Consider the following 18,880-nt stretch of genomic DNA (forward strand, 5'->3'; position numbering starts at 1 on the left):
TCTCCTGGAGGGAGGATGGGCTGTGGGAAGATAAAGATGATTGCCCAGCTGGTTTAGAGATGCCCATGAGCAGATAATGTGTGCCAGGAGATCAGGGGCACTGCCACACCCAGTTTTAAACAATGGCCCATTAACAGGAGATATCTCCCACAGAGATAAGGATCACTGCCCCCCCTGGTCTCAGCAGATGATGACAGAATATACTTTTGGGCACATCTTTACATTGTAAACCAGGACATTTAGTCAAAAGAATCCTTCTGTTGGTCTGGTTTTATTGACATTTCCAGTTTCTGGTTTATTTTTTCAACTTTCAGCATCACCAGCACTTCCCATTCCAGCACCTTCAGCTTTCCAGCCATGATCTCCATCCTACAGCAGGACCAGTCCAGATTACCCCTAAAAAAAAATAAAAAAATCCCTGTTTCTCCTTTGCTGATGAAGCCACAGAGGGTTTGAGGCAATATTTGGGGCAGAACTATTAAAAATTGCATTTTTTTAAGGGGTTGCTTTCCCCTCTCAGAAGTTAGTCAGGTACTCAGAAGCTGGGTCATGAGCAAAGTGTCAAAATCCCTCTCTTAGAACCCCAAAAACTGAAGGTTTTAGCTAATTTTCTAATTAAACTTCTAATTTTTTTATGTCAACCTTGACTAGCTATGTGTGGTGACAAAAAGGAAAAGACATTCTGAATTTCCTTCCAGATTATTTCTTAAAAATAATCTCCCTCTTGGTGAGATTCCAAAATAAGAGGTTCCACAGAGTGCCTGGCACTGAGTGAAATTTCATAAATTACAGGATGATGGTTTTGTTTGAGAAATTGGTGATCAAAAATCTGATTTTTCACTTGAGTAAAACAGCAGAGATAAAAAGAAATGCATGAGAGTGCTGTGATAACAGAGGATCCTGAGCTGAGCATCAAAATCAAAAATTCATTTTTAATTTCATAAATTACAGGATGATAATACTAATTATATACACCAAATTATATATCAATTACCAGCACCAACCATCAGTAAAAATTAAAAAGCCACATCCCAAATTAAGACTGATTAAAAAAAAATTAAATCACAGCCAAAACACATGCATGCTCTAAAATGCCAAACTCATAAAGTAACCATGTAAAACAGTTCCTAAAATATAAAAAATAATTTATAAAGAAGTCTAAAAATGCATAATAATAGAAGATGCTGAGTCCATTAGAACAAAAGTGATTTAGCAGCATTAAAGGAAATTTTAATTACAGGCTGTGGGCTGAGACTGAAAATTTAGAGTTGTTCATTCCCTTGAATCTAGAGGATATCTTGGGCTGAGAAACCAATTTTAAAAGTTAAAATCTTGCTGAGCAGTCAGAGAGGGTGCTGAAGTATGACACTCAGTTCTGAATTAAATTAAATTAAATTAAATTAAAGTTTTTGCAGTGCTTCCCCTTTGCTCTGTAGCCCCCAATGCCTGCAGAGCATCTTCCAGCCAAGAATTTGGGATAAACACAGAGAAAAAAACTCAGCTCCAAATTCAGCAAAGACTCATTTTCAGGAATAAACCCTTTGGTTTCTCTGCTTTATTTTCAAGGAGAAAAAACTCAAATTCAAGAAAAACCACATTATTTTTCTCTATTTTATTTTCCAGGATGATAAAACTCAACTCTAAATTCAACAAACACTCAGTTTCGAGGACAAAACACTGTTTTTCTCTATTTTCCACGATAAAAAAACTCCATTTCAAGAAAAAAAACCAAATAAAAAAATATTTTTCTCTATTTTATTTTCCAGGGTGTTCGTAGCTTGAAAAATACCCACTTTAAACCCAGGTACATCCTGCTGGTCCCAAATGACAAAATGAAATATGAGGAACATCTGAGGAGAACAGGATTGTTCAGCAGGGCAGAAATTGAAGAGGCAGTGGCCAGAGTGGACATGTACCTGCAAATAAATCAGGATTTCCCTGGATATTTCCATGCAAATATCAACACAGGTGAGTTATTCCCAATTTTCTTTGGGATAATTGAGAATTGAGAGCAGAATCCTTTCCTGGGAAAGAAACAATCTGGAATTTATTCTGATTTTATCACTTGTTGTAGAGATGGTTTTGGGGGTTCAGCATGTTAAATTAGAGTAGAATATGGGAAATTTGTGAATGTGGCAGACAGAGGTGTGAAATATTGGAAATTTATAAATATTCCACAAAATATTGTAATATATTGGAAATTTTAAAATACGGCACAAAATTGGTGTGAAATATTGGAAATTTGTAAATATGGCACCCAGTGGTGTCAAATATTGGAAATTCATAAATATCCCCCAAAATGGTGTAAAATACTGGAAATTCATAAATATTTGACAAAATGGTGTGAAAACATTGGAAATTTGTAAATATTCCACAAAATGGTGTCAAATATTGGAAATTTGTAAATGTGGCACACAATGTTGTAAAAATATTGGGAATTTATAAATATGGCAGACAGAGTTTGCAATTTAAACATGGCCCTAAAGAAATAAAACAATAGGAAAATATTAGATGAGTGCAGAGCCTGAATTTTGCCTTTTTCTTAATTTTTTTTTTTTTTGTTTGTTTTTGTAATATATTGTTTTTGAAGGCTTTTCTCCTCAACAGATGTTAAAAATCTATTTCTGTGTCCAAAAAAAAAAGTATTTCTGTGTTTTCTGGCTAAGTGAAAAACGGATTTCTGTGTCAAACTTTTCTCTTTGCACTGAGGAAAAGTTGGATTTTATTTCTTTTTTCTTTTCTTTCTTTTCTTTTTCTCTTTTTCTCTTTTTCTCTTTTTCTTTTTTCTATTTTCCTTTTTCCTTTTCTCTCTGCAGATGAGCTGGATGAAGCATTCACAGAGCTGAGTCACCTGGTGAAGATCTACCTGGGCTTGGAATTTTTGGACAACATCCAAGGCACCAAGAGCAGGGCAGGTGAAGTGCCTGGGTGGTTTTATCAGCAGAATATTCCTGGTTTTTGGGATTTCTTTGGATTGATGATTGAAATCTGTGAATGATTTCAGCCTCTCTTGAGGATGGTTTTGGACTCAGGTGAAGTTTCTTGACTCTTGTTTGGGCTCTGGGTGGAGTTTCCTGATTTTTTGGGGGGCTCTGAGTGGAGTTTCCTGACTCCTCTGAGGATGATTTTGAGCTCAGATGGAATTTCTGCCTCTCCTGAGGATGATTTTGGGCTCAGATGGAGTTTCCTAACTTTATTTTGGGCTCTGGATGGAATTTCCTGACTCTCTTTTTTGGGCTCAATGGGGTTTCCTGGTTCCTCTGAGGATGATTTTGAACTCTGGAGATTCCTGACTCTTTTTTGGGCTCTGGATGGAATTTCCTGACCTTTTTTGGGGGGGGGCTCTGAATAGTTCCTTGACTCTCCTGAGGATGGTTTTGGGCTCAGATGAAGTTTCTTGCCTACTTTTTGGGCTCACATGGAGTTTCCTGACTTTTTTGGGGGTCTGAGTGGAGTTTCCTGACTCCTCTGAGGATGATTTTAAACTCTGGATGGTTTCCTGACTCTCTTGAGGATGGTTTTGGGCTCTGGATAGAGTTTTTTGACTTTTTGGGGGGCTCTGGATGGAGTCTCCTGACTCTTCTGGGGATGGTTTTGGGCTCAGATGGAAGTTCTGCCTCTCCTGAGGATGATTTTGGACTCAGATGCAGTTTCTTGACTTTATTTTGGGCTCTGAATGGACTCTCCTGAGGATGGTTTTGAGCTCTGGATGGAGTTTCCTGACTTTTTTTTTTTTTTTTTTGGGCTCAGACTGAGTTTGCTGACTCTTTTTGGTCTCTGGATGGAGTTCCCTGACACTTTTTTTGGGCTCAGATGGAGTTTCCTGCCTCTCCTGAGGATGATTTTGGCCTCTGGATCTCCCATTCCAGATAAATCCCAAGCTCAACTTTTCCCTCCCAAACTTGAGCAAGAAGAAACTGGGATGGCTCCAGAACTTCCTCAGGATGGCACAAAAATCAGGAAAATCAGGATAGGAAGATGAGAAAACAACTCCAAACTCCCCCTCCAAATGTTTTTGGGGTGACCCACCCACCCCAAATCATGTCTCAAAGAAGCTTTTTAACCCTTGAATGGCCAAGGCTGGAGCCTCTTGGCCACTTCCAGCTAATCCAAGTGTTTGCTCTCATTCCTGCTGGTGTAACTTGGGTCAGGGAATGGTTCTGTGGAAAATTTCCTGGAATTCCTGGATGGAAAGGGACCCCAAAATTATCCTAAAATTTCCTAAATCTGAGCTCCAGTTGTTTTCCTGTCACAGGGAGCAGAGATTGGAATCTCCCCTTACCTTCCCAAACTTTCAGATCAATTCCTTGATCCTCCAGTCTCAGAATTGGCACCAGGAGGGAAAGGGAGAGAGAAAAACTTTACTGGAATAATAATAAAAAAAAAAAATTAAACAAAAAGGTGAAAGATGAATTAAAAAGTAGCTCATTTTTAGGATTTTTTCCCTCTGACTCCAGGATTTTCCATGGATTTGGTGCCATTTTTAGATCCATTGGAACAGGGTGGAGAATCAGGAACACAGAGCCAAGGGAAGGCTGCAAATAAAAGCAGATGAAAAAAAAGGGCAAAATGCCTGAAAAAATTTTTAATAAAGGATGGTGCAATATTCATCAGTTCATCATTTCATGTCATTTTGGATCATGGTAGAATTAATAATATTGATTTCCCAGTGGACACAGCAAAAGCTTCTGCACACATTGTGGTTTCTCAGAGCTACAGCAGCCAGGACTTGGCTGAAAAAAATCTTATTTAGCTTTAAATTAAGTAGATTTTATTTTAATTTCCAGAACTTTCACCTTCATCTGAAATGAGAAAGGTGATTTCCTTGCTTTATTTGCTGTAATATTGTATTTTCTTGTTTTTAAAAACTCTGGGGAGGTTTTGTCTCAAAGGTAATAAACCCCACCAAGCCCCAGGGAGATTATTAGAAAAGAAGAAATAAAAGTGAGGATTAAAAATAAAAGATTTTTATATGATCTTGGTATTTTTTGGGGATATATTTAAATATCTGGAGCTCCTTTTTTATTCCTCTTTCAGAGAGGGACTTGTCACTACAAAAACTTCATTAACACTGCAGGATTTGGGCAATTCTGCTGCTCATAAAATAACTTTTAAATTTACTATAAGCCCTAAAATTCACTTAGAGCCCCATTTATAAATGTTCAAATAATTGTAACTCTCCTTTTTTCTAGAGATCCTCTGTCCTCATGGACTCAGGAAAATAATTTATTTCCCAAACTTTGTCCCAAGGTTGTTTTTAAAAAGGAGATTTTTAGTGAGATTGGTTGTGGGAGATTATGAGAGGTTTATAATTTTTTTTTTAAATGAACTGGTGGGCAAAATATTTTGCTGATTTACAGAGTAAAAAAAAAAAGATATTTTTAAAAAACTATTATTGGCATAATTAAAACATTTTTTGGAGCTGATAATGCATTGGCAGCTTTTATCCAGTGGTTTGAAATTATGAAAATCCTGGAATGGATTTGGGTTGGGAGGGAATTTAAATTAAATCCAATTCCAACCCCAACACCTTCCACTAAACCAGAGGAAAAAATACCAACCAAAAATATTTATAAGGTTATTTCTGTGGCTTCATTTCCTATTTAGGTGTGATTTTATACACAAGATAAATCCCCATTTATAGATTTTTTTTTTTTCCCCCCCAATTTTGAAATAATTTGAATTCTTCAAAATCATTGAATTCTTCAAAATAACTTTTCCTTCCTGCTTGTGTCCAGAATAATTTTATTGAGGTTTTTTTGATTGGTTTTTTGGGTTTTTTTGGGGTTTGGTTTTTTTTGTTTTTTTTAATTTTTATTTTTATTTTCCATCCCAGGCTCCAGAACTCAGCTGTTCCCAGAGGAACAACCATCCCCAGAAGAAATTAGTGACTTTTTGGAACCTTTTCCCAGAAATTATCCCAGGGACCTCCTGGATGTGCTGACTGCCCCACCAGGATCTGTGGTAAGAATCCCAAAATCCTTAGATTTTATTTTATTTTATATTTTATTTTATATTTTATTTTATTTTATTTTATTTTATTTTATTTCTTAAATTTTATTTTATATTTTATTTTATTTTATTTTATTTTATTTTATTTTATTTTATTTTATTTTATTTTATTTTATTTTATTTTATTTTATTTTATTTTATTTTATTTTATTTTATTATGTATTTTTCTAACATTTACCCCCAGCAGAAAACTCCTTTTCACTCCAATGACTTGAAAAAATCTTCCAAATTTGAGTGATGGAGTTAAAATCAAAGGTGTAATTAAATAAAAATTTGTGATTTCACACAGTGAAAGGTTTTAATTTGAGATTTTTATAATGCAGGAATAATTATGGGACAATATGAAGAATTTTGGGTGGTTTTTTTTCCTTCATCTTCATGATTTTTATAATTTTTAGTTGAATAGTTTGTGCTGCACTGCAGGTCACAAGTATTTATTTATTAAGTCAAAAAATAGAAATAATATAGGTATTAGCTCTTTGTTGGACTATTTCAATTTAAAATAATTTGTAAATTTTTGCTCAATTTTAGCTGGTAATTAGAAGTGCTGCAGAACTCTCTGTACTTTAAATAAAATTTCATCAACAACCAAAATTTGTCTCCTTTGTGTTTTTAATTCTGGCTGTGAGTGAAGGCAGAAGAAAATGAATTTTCCAATAATTCAGTCAACTTAGAAATGAGTTGGAGACAAATTTTATATTAAACAAAATCAAAATGAAATTAAAACCAAGCTCAGTGAGCACCTGAGCAGGTAAAATGATTTATTTAGGATAAATAGTGAAGGAATTTCCCAATTTAATGGGAATATTGAATATATCCACCCAAATTTTCTCCAAGAAATTCTTTTTTTTCACAGAATGAGTTTGGAAAGATCATGGGCAGCCTCAGGTGTCACATCCTCATTTTTTCACTTTTTTTCAACTTTTTTTTTTTTTTTACATTTTTCCAGTAATTCCAGGTTTGGCTGATTCCACCAAATTCCCAATTTTTCCCCCAAAAATCAAATTTCCAAGCTGAGGTTGTTCCCTCTCCTCCTGTCCCTGTTCTCTGGGAGTTGTGGAGATTTTTTTTTTATTTTTTTTTATTTCTGTGAATAAATTAAATTTTATCATTCCCAGGCAAAATTAATTCAGCCCCAAATTTGTTATTTCTGTTGGTCCAGCATTAATTAGAATTAGTTTTAATCCAATTCCCCAGGATCTCTATGATTATCTAAAGAATAAATAAATATTGAAATAAATAATATTTATTTAGGATGTTTTAATGCTCTGGAATTTTAGAAAAGGAGGATTTCAGAGTTTTAATCACCACAAATAATTTTAAATTGTTGAATTATTATTATTTTTTTTTTCCCCAGGAAGAAGTTTCTCTGCAGAGACGTTTTTCTGCAGCTCGTCGGGTGCTGCTTTTCCAAAGGTAACCTGTTATATTCATTAATGATATAAAAATAAAAATATAAATGAAAATTAAAATGAAATTAAAATAAAAATTAAAATGAAAATAAAAATAAAAATAAAATTAAAATAGAAATAGAAATAGAAATAGAAATAAAAATGAAAATGAAAATGTAAATAAAATGAAAATGAAAATAAAAATGAAAATAAAAATAAAAATAAAAATACCTAAAAATAAAAATGAAAATGAAAATAAAAATAAAATGAAAATGAAAATAGAAATAGAAATAGAAATGAAAATGAAAATAAAAATGAAAATAAAAATAAAAATACCTAAAAATAAAAATGAAAATGAAAATAAAAAAAAAATTAAAATTAAAATGTAAATAAAATGAAAATGAAAATAGAAATAGAAATAGAAATAGAAATAAAAATGAAAATGAAAATGTAAATAAAATGAAAATGAAAATAAAATGAAAATGAAAATAAAAATAAAAATACCTAAAACTAAAAATGAAAATGAAAATGGAAATAAAAATAAAATTAAAATTAAAATTAAAATGTAAATAAAATGAAAATGAAAATAAAAATGAAAATAGAAATGAAAATAAAAATACCTAAAAATAAAAATGAAAATGAAAATAAAAATAAAATTAAAATGAAAATAGAAATAGAAATAGAAATAGAAATGAAAATGAAAATGTAAATAAAATGAAAATGAAAATAAAATGAAAATAAAAATAAAAATACCTAAAAATAAAAATGAAAATGAAAATGGAAATAAAAATAAAATTAAAATTAAAATTAAAATGTAAATAAAATGAAAATGAAAATAAAATGAAAATAAAAATGAAAATAAAAATAAAAATACCTAAAAATGAAAATGAAAATAAAAATAAAATTAAAATGAAAATAGAAATAGAAATAGAAATAAAAATGAAAATGAAAATGTAAATAAAATGAAAATGAAAATAAAATGAAAATAAAAATGAAAATAAAAATGAAAATAAAAATAAAAATAAAAATACCTAAAAATAAAAATGAAATGAAAATAAAATAGAAATAGAAATAGAAATAGAAATAGAAATGAAAATGAAAATGAAAATGAAAATAAAAATAAAAGTGAAAATGAAAATGAAAATGAAAATAAAAATGAAAATAAAAATAAAAATAAAAATAAAAATAAAAATAAAAATGAAAATAAAAATGAAAATAAAAATGAAAATAAAAATAAAAATAAAAATGTAAATAGAAATAAAAATAGAAATAAAAAGAAAAGAAATAAAAATAAAAATAAAAATAAGAATAAAAAATAAAAATGAAAATTAAAATGAAAATAAAAAATTAAAATTAAATGGAATAAAAATAAAAATGAAAATACAAATGAAAATAAAATTAAATAAAATAAAAATAAAAACAAAAATAAAATAGAAATAAAAATAAAAATAAAAATGAAATGAAAATGAAAATAAAAATAGAAATAAGAATAAAAATCAAAATAAAAATAGAAATGGAAATAGAAATAGAAATAAAAAGAAAAATGAAAATTTAAATTTAAATAAAATAAAAATAAGAATAAAAATAAAAATAAGAATAAAAATTAAAATTAAAATTAAAATTAAAATAAATAAAAATAAAATAAAAATTTTTAAAAAATGAAAATAAAAATAAAACGAAAATGAAAATAAAAATAGAAATAAAAATAGAAATAAAAATGAAAATGAAAATTTAATTAAAATGAAAATAAATATGAAAATAAAATTAAAATAAGATAAAATAAAAATAAAAAAATTAATATTATTATCTAAATGAAAATAAATTAAATAAATTAGAAATATAATTTGTAATAATAGTAGTAATAATAATACAATAAAAATAATATATAAATAAAAAAAAATTTTAAAAACTAAAACTATAATTAATAATAGTAATAATAGTAATAATAATATCTAACTTAAAAAAATAAAAAATGAAAATTAGAATTAACAATAGTAATAATAATAGTTATAGTAATATAAAAATAAAAATAAATAAAAAAGAAAATGAGAATTAATAATAATAGTAATATTAGTAATAATAATATCTAAATAATAAGAAAAACGAAAATTAGAATTAATAATAGTAGTTATAATATCTAAATAAAAAGAAAAATTAGAAATAATAATAGTAGTAATAATAATAATATCTAAATAAAAAATTAAAACAAAAACTATAATTAATAATATCTAAATAAAAATAAATTTAAAACAAAAATTATAATTAATAATAATAATATCTAAATTAAAATAAATAAAATAAATGGAAATTATAAATTAATAACAATAGTAATTATAATATCTAATAATATTAAATAAAATAAGTGACAATTATAATTAGTAATAATAATAGTGTTTATAATAATAATGCAATAATAAAAATAATATATTTTAAATTGAAAATTTTAATAATAATATCTAAATAGAATAAATAAAATAAATGAAAATTATTATTACTAATAATAGCAATAATACTACAACAATAATAATAAATAATGTATAAATAAAAATAATTTTTTTTTTGCAGTGAATTTCTCTGCTTTCAAAGGATTTCTAAAGCTCCTCCCACTTCTTAATTTTATTTTTTTAACTATTTTTTAACAGATGTTTCCTTGACTGCTTTTTTCCTCATAGTCAGAACCTCCAAAAAAAATTGGTTAAAAACTCAAGAAATCTCAATAAATATCCTTTGGTTGATTTTTTGTGTCTCTCCTGAGGAAATTCAATTTAAAAACAAAAAAAAAAAAGAAAGAAAATCATAAAAACCTCAATTACATTAAATTGCCTCAAAAAAAACCCCAAATGGATTATCAAGAATTGCATAGAATTAAATCAGAATTAAACCAAGAATTGCATGGAATTAAATCAGAATTATATTAAGAATTAAATCAGAACTAAATCAAGAATTAAATTAAGAATTAAATAAAGAATTAAATTAAGAATTAAAGCAAGAATTAAATTAAGAATTGCATAGCATTAATTCAGAATTAAATCAAGAATTAAATCAAGAATTAAACCAAGAATTTCATAGAATTAAATCAGAATTTTACCAGGAATTAAATCAATAATTAAATCATTAATTGCATAGAATTAAATCAGAATTAAATCAGAACTAAATTAAGAATTCAATTAAGACTTGCATAGAATTAAATCAGAATTTAACCAAGAATTAAATCAAGAAGTAAATCAGAATTAAACCAAAAATTGCATAGAATTAAATTAGAATTAAACCAAGAATTAAATCAAGAATTAAACCAAGAATTGTATAGAATTAAATCAGAATTAAATCAGAATTAAACCAAGAATTAAATCAAAATGAAATCAATAATTAAACCAAGAATTGCATGGAATTAAATCAGATTTATATAAAGAATTAAATCAGAACTAAATCAAGAATTAAATTAAGAATTCAATTAAGAATTGCATACTATTAAATCAGAATAAACCAAGAATTGCATAGAATTAATTCAGAATTAAATCAAGAATTATATCAAGAATTAAACCAAGAATTAAACCAAGAATTGCATAGAATTAAATGAGAATTTAACCAAGAATTCAATCAAGAATTAAATCAGAATTCAATCAAGAATTAAACCAAGAATTGCATAGAATTAAATCAGAATTAAATCATAATTTTATAAAGAATTAAATCAGAATTAAATCAGAATTAAATCAAGAATCCCTGGAATCTCATCAGATTTTAGACTTTTTTAATGTGATTTTTTGGGTATTTTTGGCCATTTAGAGTCGGATTTCCTCCAGATTTTTTTCCCAGTGTTTCCCAACTTTTTCCCATTTTTTTTTCTCCCTCAGGAATCCTTGGAATCGCTCTCAGTTTTGGGAAAAAAATTGGTTTTTTTAGTGGAGATTTTAGGAATTTTTGGGCCATTTTTAGTGCAATTCCTGGGGGATTTTTTTGCATTTGTTAGTGCAATTTTTTAGGGATTTTTCTGGGTTTTTTAAGATGAATTTTTCCCAATGTTTTTCCCAGAAATTTCCAGGAATTTTGGCAGATTTGGGGTGTTTCAGTGCAGACTTTCAGTTTTTTAATGCAGATTTTAAGTATCCAGTGACCAATTTTAAGACTTTTTAATGTGATTTTAGGAATTTGGTTTTGATATTTTAGTGTGGATTTTTAATGAATTCTTCCCAATATTTTTTCCCACAAATCCTTAAAATTTTGGCAGATTTGGGGTGTTTTAGTGCAGATTTTAGGACTTTTTTGGCCATTTTTAGTGGGATTTTGGGGGGATTTTTTTGCCTTTTTTGGTGCAAATTTTTAGGGATTTTTCTGGGTTTTCTTTGACTGATTTTTTTTCCTGGATTTTTCCTGATGTTTTCTCCAGAAATTTTAGGATTTCATCACTGGCTCACCCAGTGCCAGCAGCCTTGGGATGAATGGATGGAGCTGCAGATCAAGTTTTAACAAATAAAAAAAATAATTTTTTTTTCACCCAAATCAAATTTCCTCCCTCTCTAAAAACCCATTTCTGCTGGAATCACACTGGGAGCAGAAATAACTGGCTGTGACCAACTTTATTCCAATTAAAAATAAATCAAAACCCTATGAAATATCTAAAAAAAAAAAAACCAAATTTTTCTCTATGGCTGCTAAAAAAAGCAATAAAGTTCCTCAAGCACTTCAAAAACTTTGACTTTCTGTTGCATCAATAAATATTAAAAGATGAATCTCATCCTTGCACATTTTAATTTAAACAGAAATATGTTTTTCAGTTTTCCTCAGTCTGGCAGAAAATTTCAGGAGGTGTCACACAAGAATCCAACTTATTTTATTTATGGCAACCCTGCAGGTTTATCTGCATAAATTTGGGATCCTGAAATTCAAATTATTCTTTGCCCCTGGCTGTGTGCAGGTGCAATTTGGGTGTCTCATTGGCAGGCAGTGTTTGCTCTGATTTCAGTGGTTGTGTGGTTTTTAATTAAATTAATTTTGCAGAATCACAGATTTAGAGCATCATTAAGGTGGGGAAAAACTTGAAAATCTCTTAGCTCAGCATTTCATTATGACTTCTCTCATTTTGCTGCTTCTCTTGGGTTTAACTCTGGTTTAAACCAACACAAATTTGCCAGAAATGTTGGTTTTAAAACAAAATCCTCATTTTGGGAGTTATCCCACAAGGGGTGGGATTAACCTCACTCCATCTAAGTTGTGCTAAAAATAAAATAAATCTCAATTTCTTTCTGAGCAAGTTGCCCTGTCCTACTTTTTGTTGTGTTTGTGACAATAATTTTATTTTTTGGGGATCATTTCAGGGACTCTCATGCTGAATTCCTGAGCTCCCTCCAGGAGCCTCTGACACCAATTCCACCTCTGCCCCCAGAAATCTGGAGTGTCCCCCAGGAGCAGCACCTGTCCCAACAGCACAGGTGAGCTCACCTTGGGGAGGGATAAAAATTAATTAACAATTAATTAGCAATCAATTAATTCCAAACCATCCACCTCCTGATTCAACCTGTGGGGCTGCAGCATCAACCCAACCTGGCATGGACAGGAATGGTTTCATTCCCACCCAAAGAAAGGGATTTTCAGGTTTTCTAGAGTTTTCTAGAAAACTCTAGGGATATTTCAGGGGATATTTGAAGAGGAGAAGATGAGGAAAGAAATTCAGTCCAGGTGTGGGAAACCAGAATTGCAGTGAGAAATGTGGTTTTAAAATTAATTTGTCAGGTGTTGCTCTCAGAATTATTACCACAGTTCCTGCTGAGTGGAATTTGGGGAGATATCATGGCCTTGAAATTCCTCAAGAATTGCATCAAGAATCTTGAAATTGATGGTGTTTAAAATTTCTTTAAAATTCCACCATGTGCTGAGCTCTGTGGTGGCTTTACCTCCCTCAGTCTCATGTCTGGAGAATTCTCCAGATTAACACCTTCATCCATTTATTCATTTGGTTATTTATTTGATTGTTTATTTGGTTGTTTATTTGGTTATTTATTTGGTTATTTGATTGTTTATTTGGTTATTTATTTGGTTATTTGATTGTTTATTTGGCTATTTATTTGATTATTTATTTGGTTGTTTATTTGGTTGTTTATTTGTTTATTTATTCCACAGCCAAAATCCCTGTCCTGATTCCTTGTTCTCCTTTTGCTGCTGTGTCTGAACTCACCATCCCATGGATTTTCACCAAAAAACTCTCACACCTTGTGAAAATCACCATTAAATGACAATCACTTAAATAACAATCACATAAATAAAATCACATAAATAACAATTACATAAATAATAATCACTTAAATAACAATCACATTAATTATAAATCACTTAAATAATAATCACATAACAATCACTTAAATAACAATCACATTCAATAATAATCACCATTAAATAACAATCACATAAATAACAATCACAGTAAAAAACACTTAAATAATAATCACATAAATAACAATTACAGTAAAATACAATCACTTAAATAACAATCACATAATAATCACATAAATTATCAATCACATAAATAACAATCACATAAATAATAATCACAGTGAAAAACAATCACATAAATAATAATCACTTTAAATAACAATCACTTAAATAATAATCATGTTAAATAACAATCACTTAAATAACAACCAAATTAAATAATAATCATGTTAAATAACAATCACATTAAATACAATCACTTAAATAATAATCCCATTAAATAATAAGATGTTTTTCACCTTAAATCACATAAGAAAGGCTCAACATCTTTTAGAAATTTCACCTCATTCCCTTCATCTTGCAGCAGAATTCCTTGCTAAGGAAACCTCTCAGAATTCCCTTCCTATCCCAGCCACTTCCTTGGATGTGATGTACAAATGTTAATTACCAGCACTTAATTAACACCCTGGGAAAAGGTTGGATCCAGAGGCCTCTGCAGGTCTGTTTTTCCCAAAAATTTGTGCTGAGAGGATCTTGATGAGCTGCTGAGGGATTCTCCATCATCTCTCCTCAGCAACAGGCAAGACCTGGAAATATAAAATTGGAAAAGTCTCACCCTTGGCAGATGGGAAAAAAAAAAAAAAATGTGGATTTCCACCCCAGCACGTTTGAGTGTTGTGACTGGAGCAGTGTTTGCATTTAACACCCTCAATAACAGAGTGGAGAAACAACTGGGAAGGGAGGGGAAAAGCAAAACTGCTCACCTGAGTCATTTCCTAGGCCTTGCAGCAAAACTGGGATGGAAATACGGAAAATTCAGGAAAAAATTGTATTAAAGGGATGATGGATTAAAATCCTCTTGTATAGAAGTAGCTGGAATGCTGGTGAGAAAAATCCCTCATTTTTGAAATATTCTGGTGAAGCCTGTAATGGTTTTTTTATATAAAAGAATTATTGAAGTGGTATAAGAGCTGAAATGAGGAGACTGGCTCTTTAAAATGCTATTTATTTCCTCCCAATGATACAGCAATTCACAGGCCCTGTCTCCACAGTTGAGCCAAATTCCTGTAGGAAATCAAATAGGAAGTTTGTTAAAACAATCTGTGTGAGGTTCATCATATGTAAGAAGCTTGGTTTGCTAACACCAAGAAGTCATATTTTTATAAACTAAGTGATAAAGAGTAACATTTAGATGAGGGTCATTTTTTCCTATAAAATGAAACAAATAACAGATATATTCCATAGTTAATGAGCCTAAAATCTCTAATTCTTGAAGGTCAGATTTATCAAGCTTAGAATTTATATAAGTTTAGTGTCTCAGGCTAGGAGTTGGGGAAATGTGATGATCATCATATGGCCAATATTTATTGAAAGTAACATTATCAAAACCTTCTGGGAATGGTACTCCAGCTGAAAAAATAGAAAAAGGTTTGTCAGGGCTCGTGTTAGATAAGCAGATGGTGTCAGAGCCTGTGGACTTGGCTAAAGAAACCCAAACATTCATTTTTGGTTGAGTTACAGGTAAAGCTTCACTGTAAAAATAAAAACAAAGGGTTAAAACTACCATACACTCACACAAATAATAATACAACTCCATTCTTTTCTTGGTTGTTGGTGAAACAAATCTGGTTGTTTTTTGGGGTTCTCTGGTGTCCTGGTGTGAAGGACAGGTGTCTGCCAATAAAGGCAGGAGCTTCTCTTTCAAATGGAGAATGGAAACCCCACCGTCCAAATTATTATTATCATTTTGAAATTAAGGGCAAAGAGATGGGAATCAGGAATAACAGTTCTGTACTAGGACAATTCCAATAGCAATGCAGTATTACACAGAACAATCCCAACCCTGCCAGAGTCAGAATCCAAGCTGGCACAGTCAGTCAGTCAGGGTGGTGGCACAGTCCCATTCCATGGTGCTGCATCCTCCTGCAGGGGCAGATGTGGCTCAGCTGGAGCAGTGCTCCTGGAGAAGGTGCAGTTTCCTCTGAAGCTCCAGGGATGATGTGCAAGGCTCTGGTTTTCCTCTGGAATGCAGTGGGAAGAAGGTGCCTTGGTGTCCAAAATGTCAGTTTTTCTCTGGCTAGGAAAGGCTTGGCTCCTGCCCTGGCTGGAGCATCTCCCAGTGGGATGATGGAATTTTCTCAGCCATGCACTGGGACTCAGTGGCCATGAACAGGAGATATCTCCTGGAGGGAGGATGGGCTGTGGGAAGATAAAGATGATTGCCCAGCTGGTTTAAAGATGCCCATGAGCAGATAATGTGTGCCAGGAGATCAGGGGCACTGCCACACCCAGTTTTAAACAATGACCCATTAACAGGAGATATCTCCCACAGAGATAAGAATCACTGCCACACCCAGTTTTTAACAATGGCCCATTAACAGGTGATACCTGCTGGATGAAGGGTGGGTTATGGGAAAGATAAAGATGATTGCCCAGCTGGTTTAAAGATGCCCATTAACAGACAATATGTGCTACAGAGATAAGGGTCACTACCCCCCACTGATGATAGAATTCACATTTCTGGTCACATTCTTTATTGCAAACCTGACAAGCCTAAATTGTTGTTTTGTTTTTGTAATATTGAAGTGGTGTTAGAGCTGAAAGGAGAGATGCAGGACTCCAGACTGTCTCTTTATTTAATTATTAACGCTTTTTATTGTGAGAGCTCAGGCGGAACTGGGGGTCAGGGGAGGGGCTCTGCATGGGTTTCATGGCAAAGATCACCACCAGAGCAGGACCAGCAGGGAATAGCACAGCCCACTGATGCCCCCTGTGCCTTTCAGCCCCGTGGTGCCCCGTGAGCAGCCCGTGGCCCCCTGCTACCCCTCTGCTCCCCAGCAGCCGGCGCCGGTCATCGAGCTGCGCTCCACGTTCCTCCCCTGCACCGCCGCCTCCGGGCCCCGCGTGGGGCGCCGCCGGTAAGATGGTTTGTTTGTGAAAGTCTTTGTTTGTTACACACCTTCCCTCTCCTTGTGTCATGGGGTGGTTTTGGTTTGTGAAAATGTTTGTTATACACCTTTCCTCTCCTTGTGTCATGGGGTGGTTTTGGTTTGTGAAAATGTTTGTTATATACCTTTCCTCTCCTTGTATCAGGGGCTTTCTTTTTTGGTTTTTCTGTGAAAATCTTTCTAAGACACCTTCCCTCTCCTTGTGTCATGGGCTTTTTTTTTGTTTGTGAAAATGTTTGTTTGTAAGACACTTTCCCTCTCCTTGCTTCATGGGTTTTTTTGGTTTGTCTGTGAAAATCTTTCTTTTTATGACACCTTCCTTCCCCTTTCTTCATGGGCTTTTTTTTGTTTGTGAAAATCTTTCTTTGTAAGACACCTTCCCTCTCTTTGTGTCATGGGATTTTTTTGGTTTGTGAAAATGTTTGTTATACACCTTCCCTCTCCTTGCATCAGGGGCTTTTTCTTTTGTTTGTCTGTGAAAATCTTTCTAAGACACTTTCCCTCTCCTTGTGTCATGGCTTTTTTTTTTTTTGTTTGTTTGTCTGTGAAAATCTTTCTTTCTAAGACACCTTCCCTCTCCTTTCATCATGGGATTTTTTTTTGTTTGTCTATGAAAATCTTTCTAAGAGACCTTCCCTCTACTTGTATCAGGGGCTTTTTTTTTTGGTTTGTCTGTGAAAATCTTTCTTTGTAAGACACCTTCCCTCTCCTTTCATCATGGGATTTTTTTTGGTTTGTGAAAATCTTTCTTTCTATGACACCTTCCCTCTCCTTGTGTCATGGGATTTTTTTGGTTTGTGAAAATCTTTCTTTCTATGACACCTTCCCTCTCCTTGTGTCATGGTTTGGGTTTTTTTTAATTAAAATCTTTCTTTGTAAGACACCTTTCCTCTCCTTACTTCAAGGTGTTTTTTGGTTTGTCTGTGAAAATCTTTCTGCTTGGTAAAAGCATCTTTTGTTTGAGATGGGTTTAGCCTTGCTTTCCTTGGGATAAATTGATGATATCTGGATGGGGATAGGAAGATTTTATTAGAGCAAGCTCCAGCAGTGGCATTATCCATGAGCTCCAGATTTTGGCTCTGGATTTTCTGCAGATCAGGAATTTGGATTTTATTTTTTTCGGCAGTTCAGAAATTTGGATTTTTTTCTTCAGGGGATACAACAGCTCAGAGCTGCCTTGGGTGCTCCTCAAGGTTTGTGTTGTCCCTGGAGTATTACAGGAAATATATACAGATGGAAAATCAGGATTGGAGCTCCCTGTTCCCAAACCTGGGGAGCAGCACTGGAGGAAAGAAACTGGGTAAATTAAAGAGGAATTTCTATGAAAAGGAATATTCCTGCTGCTCCCCAGGTTTGGGAATGGGGAGCTCCAATCCTGATCTCCCATCTGCTGCTGAACCTCTTTATTGCCCTTGATTAATTAAACCAAAAAGTGAAAATTGAGAGTTGTGGGTGAACTCTCCAAGTTGTGAGAGGATTTGGAACAGGTTTTGTGGGATGGGGAAGTGCTGGGGTTTATTTCTCACTCTCCCATCTGAGCTGTGTGACTGCAGCATCAGTAACTGCCAGACACAATGAATTTCCTTTTTTATATCATTATTTTAATCCAGGAATCTTTTCTCCCCTCGGGTTTAGGGGATTTGGGTGTATCGAGAAAGACATTTTTATCCCACATGATGCAAGTCTTGTTGAAGAACTGGAGGCCTGGATTCCCACTCCTCTGAGGCCCTTCCCTGGAGAAATTGAAGTTGTGTACCAGGAGCCAAGAGGAGCTGGACAAGGAGTGGACACATCCAAAGGTCAGAGTGATATTTATGGAATTACAGAACCAGGATGGTTTGGGTTGGGAGGGACCTTAGAAATCATCCAGTCCCACCCCCTGCCATGAGCAGGGACAGTTTCCAATATCCCAGGGTGCTCCAAGCCCCACCCAAAGCTGGACATTTCCAGCATTCCAAATAATTATTTAAAAAAAAAAAAAAAAAAAAAAAAAAAGACTGCTTAGGCATAAATGGATGAAGTTGAGAAATTCCCCCAAAAACCACTGGAAATCTGGGGGAAATTTTCACTTTTCATTGGAATAAACCCTCTTCCTTTCTCTAATTC

General features: G+C 32.2%; 1 protein-coding gene across 1 annotated transcript in view; it reads left to right on the forward strand.

Annotated features, from left to right (window-relative positions):
* LRGUK (leucine rich repeats and guanylate kinase domain containing) overlaps positions 1 to 16,748 on the forward strand; it is a gene marked incomplete at its 3' end in the record, with an annotated part of 40,291 nt that extends 23,543 nt beyond the window's left edge. Inside the window, exons 14-18 of the mRNA XM_079303084.1 lie at positions 1,767 to 1,968; positions 2,817 to 2,915; positions 5,837 to 5,964; positions 7,370 to 7,428; positions 16,610 to 16,748. Coding sequence (XP_079159210.1) covers positions 1,767 to 1,968; positions 2,817 to 2,915; positions 5,837 to 5,964; positions 7,370 to 7,428; positions 16,610 to 16,748 — 627 coding nt within the window. The remainder of the gene's footprint in view (positions 1 to 1,766; positions 1,969 to 2,816; positions 2,916 to 5,836; positions 5,965 to 7,369; positions 7,429 to 16,609) is intronic.
* Between the last annotated feature and the right edge of the window lie 2,132 nt (positions 16,749 to 18,880).

Source organism: Erithacus rubecula, assembly GCF_903797595.1.
Source record: "Erithacus rubecula genome assembly, chromosome: 4".
In the NCBI taxonomy this organism is placed as follows: Eukaryota; Metazoa; Chordata; class Aves; order Passeriformes; family Muscicapidae; genus Erithacus; species Erithacus rubecula.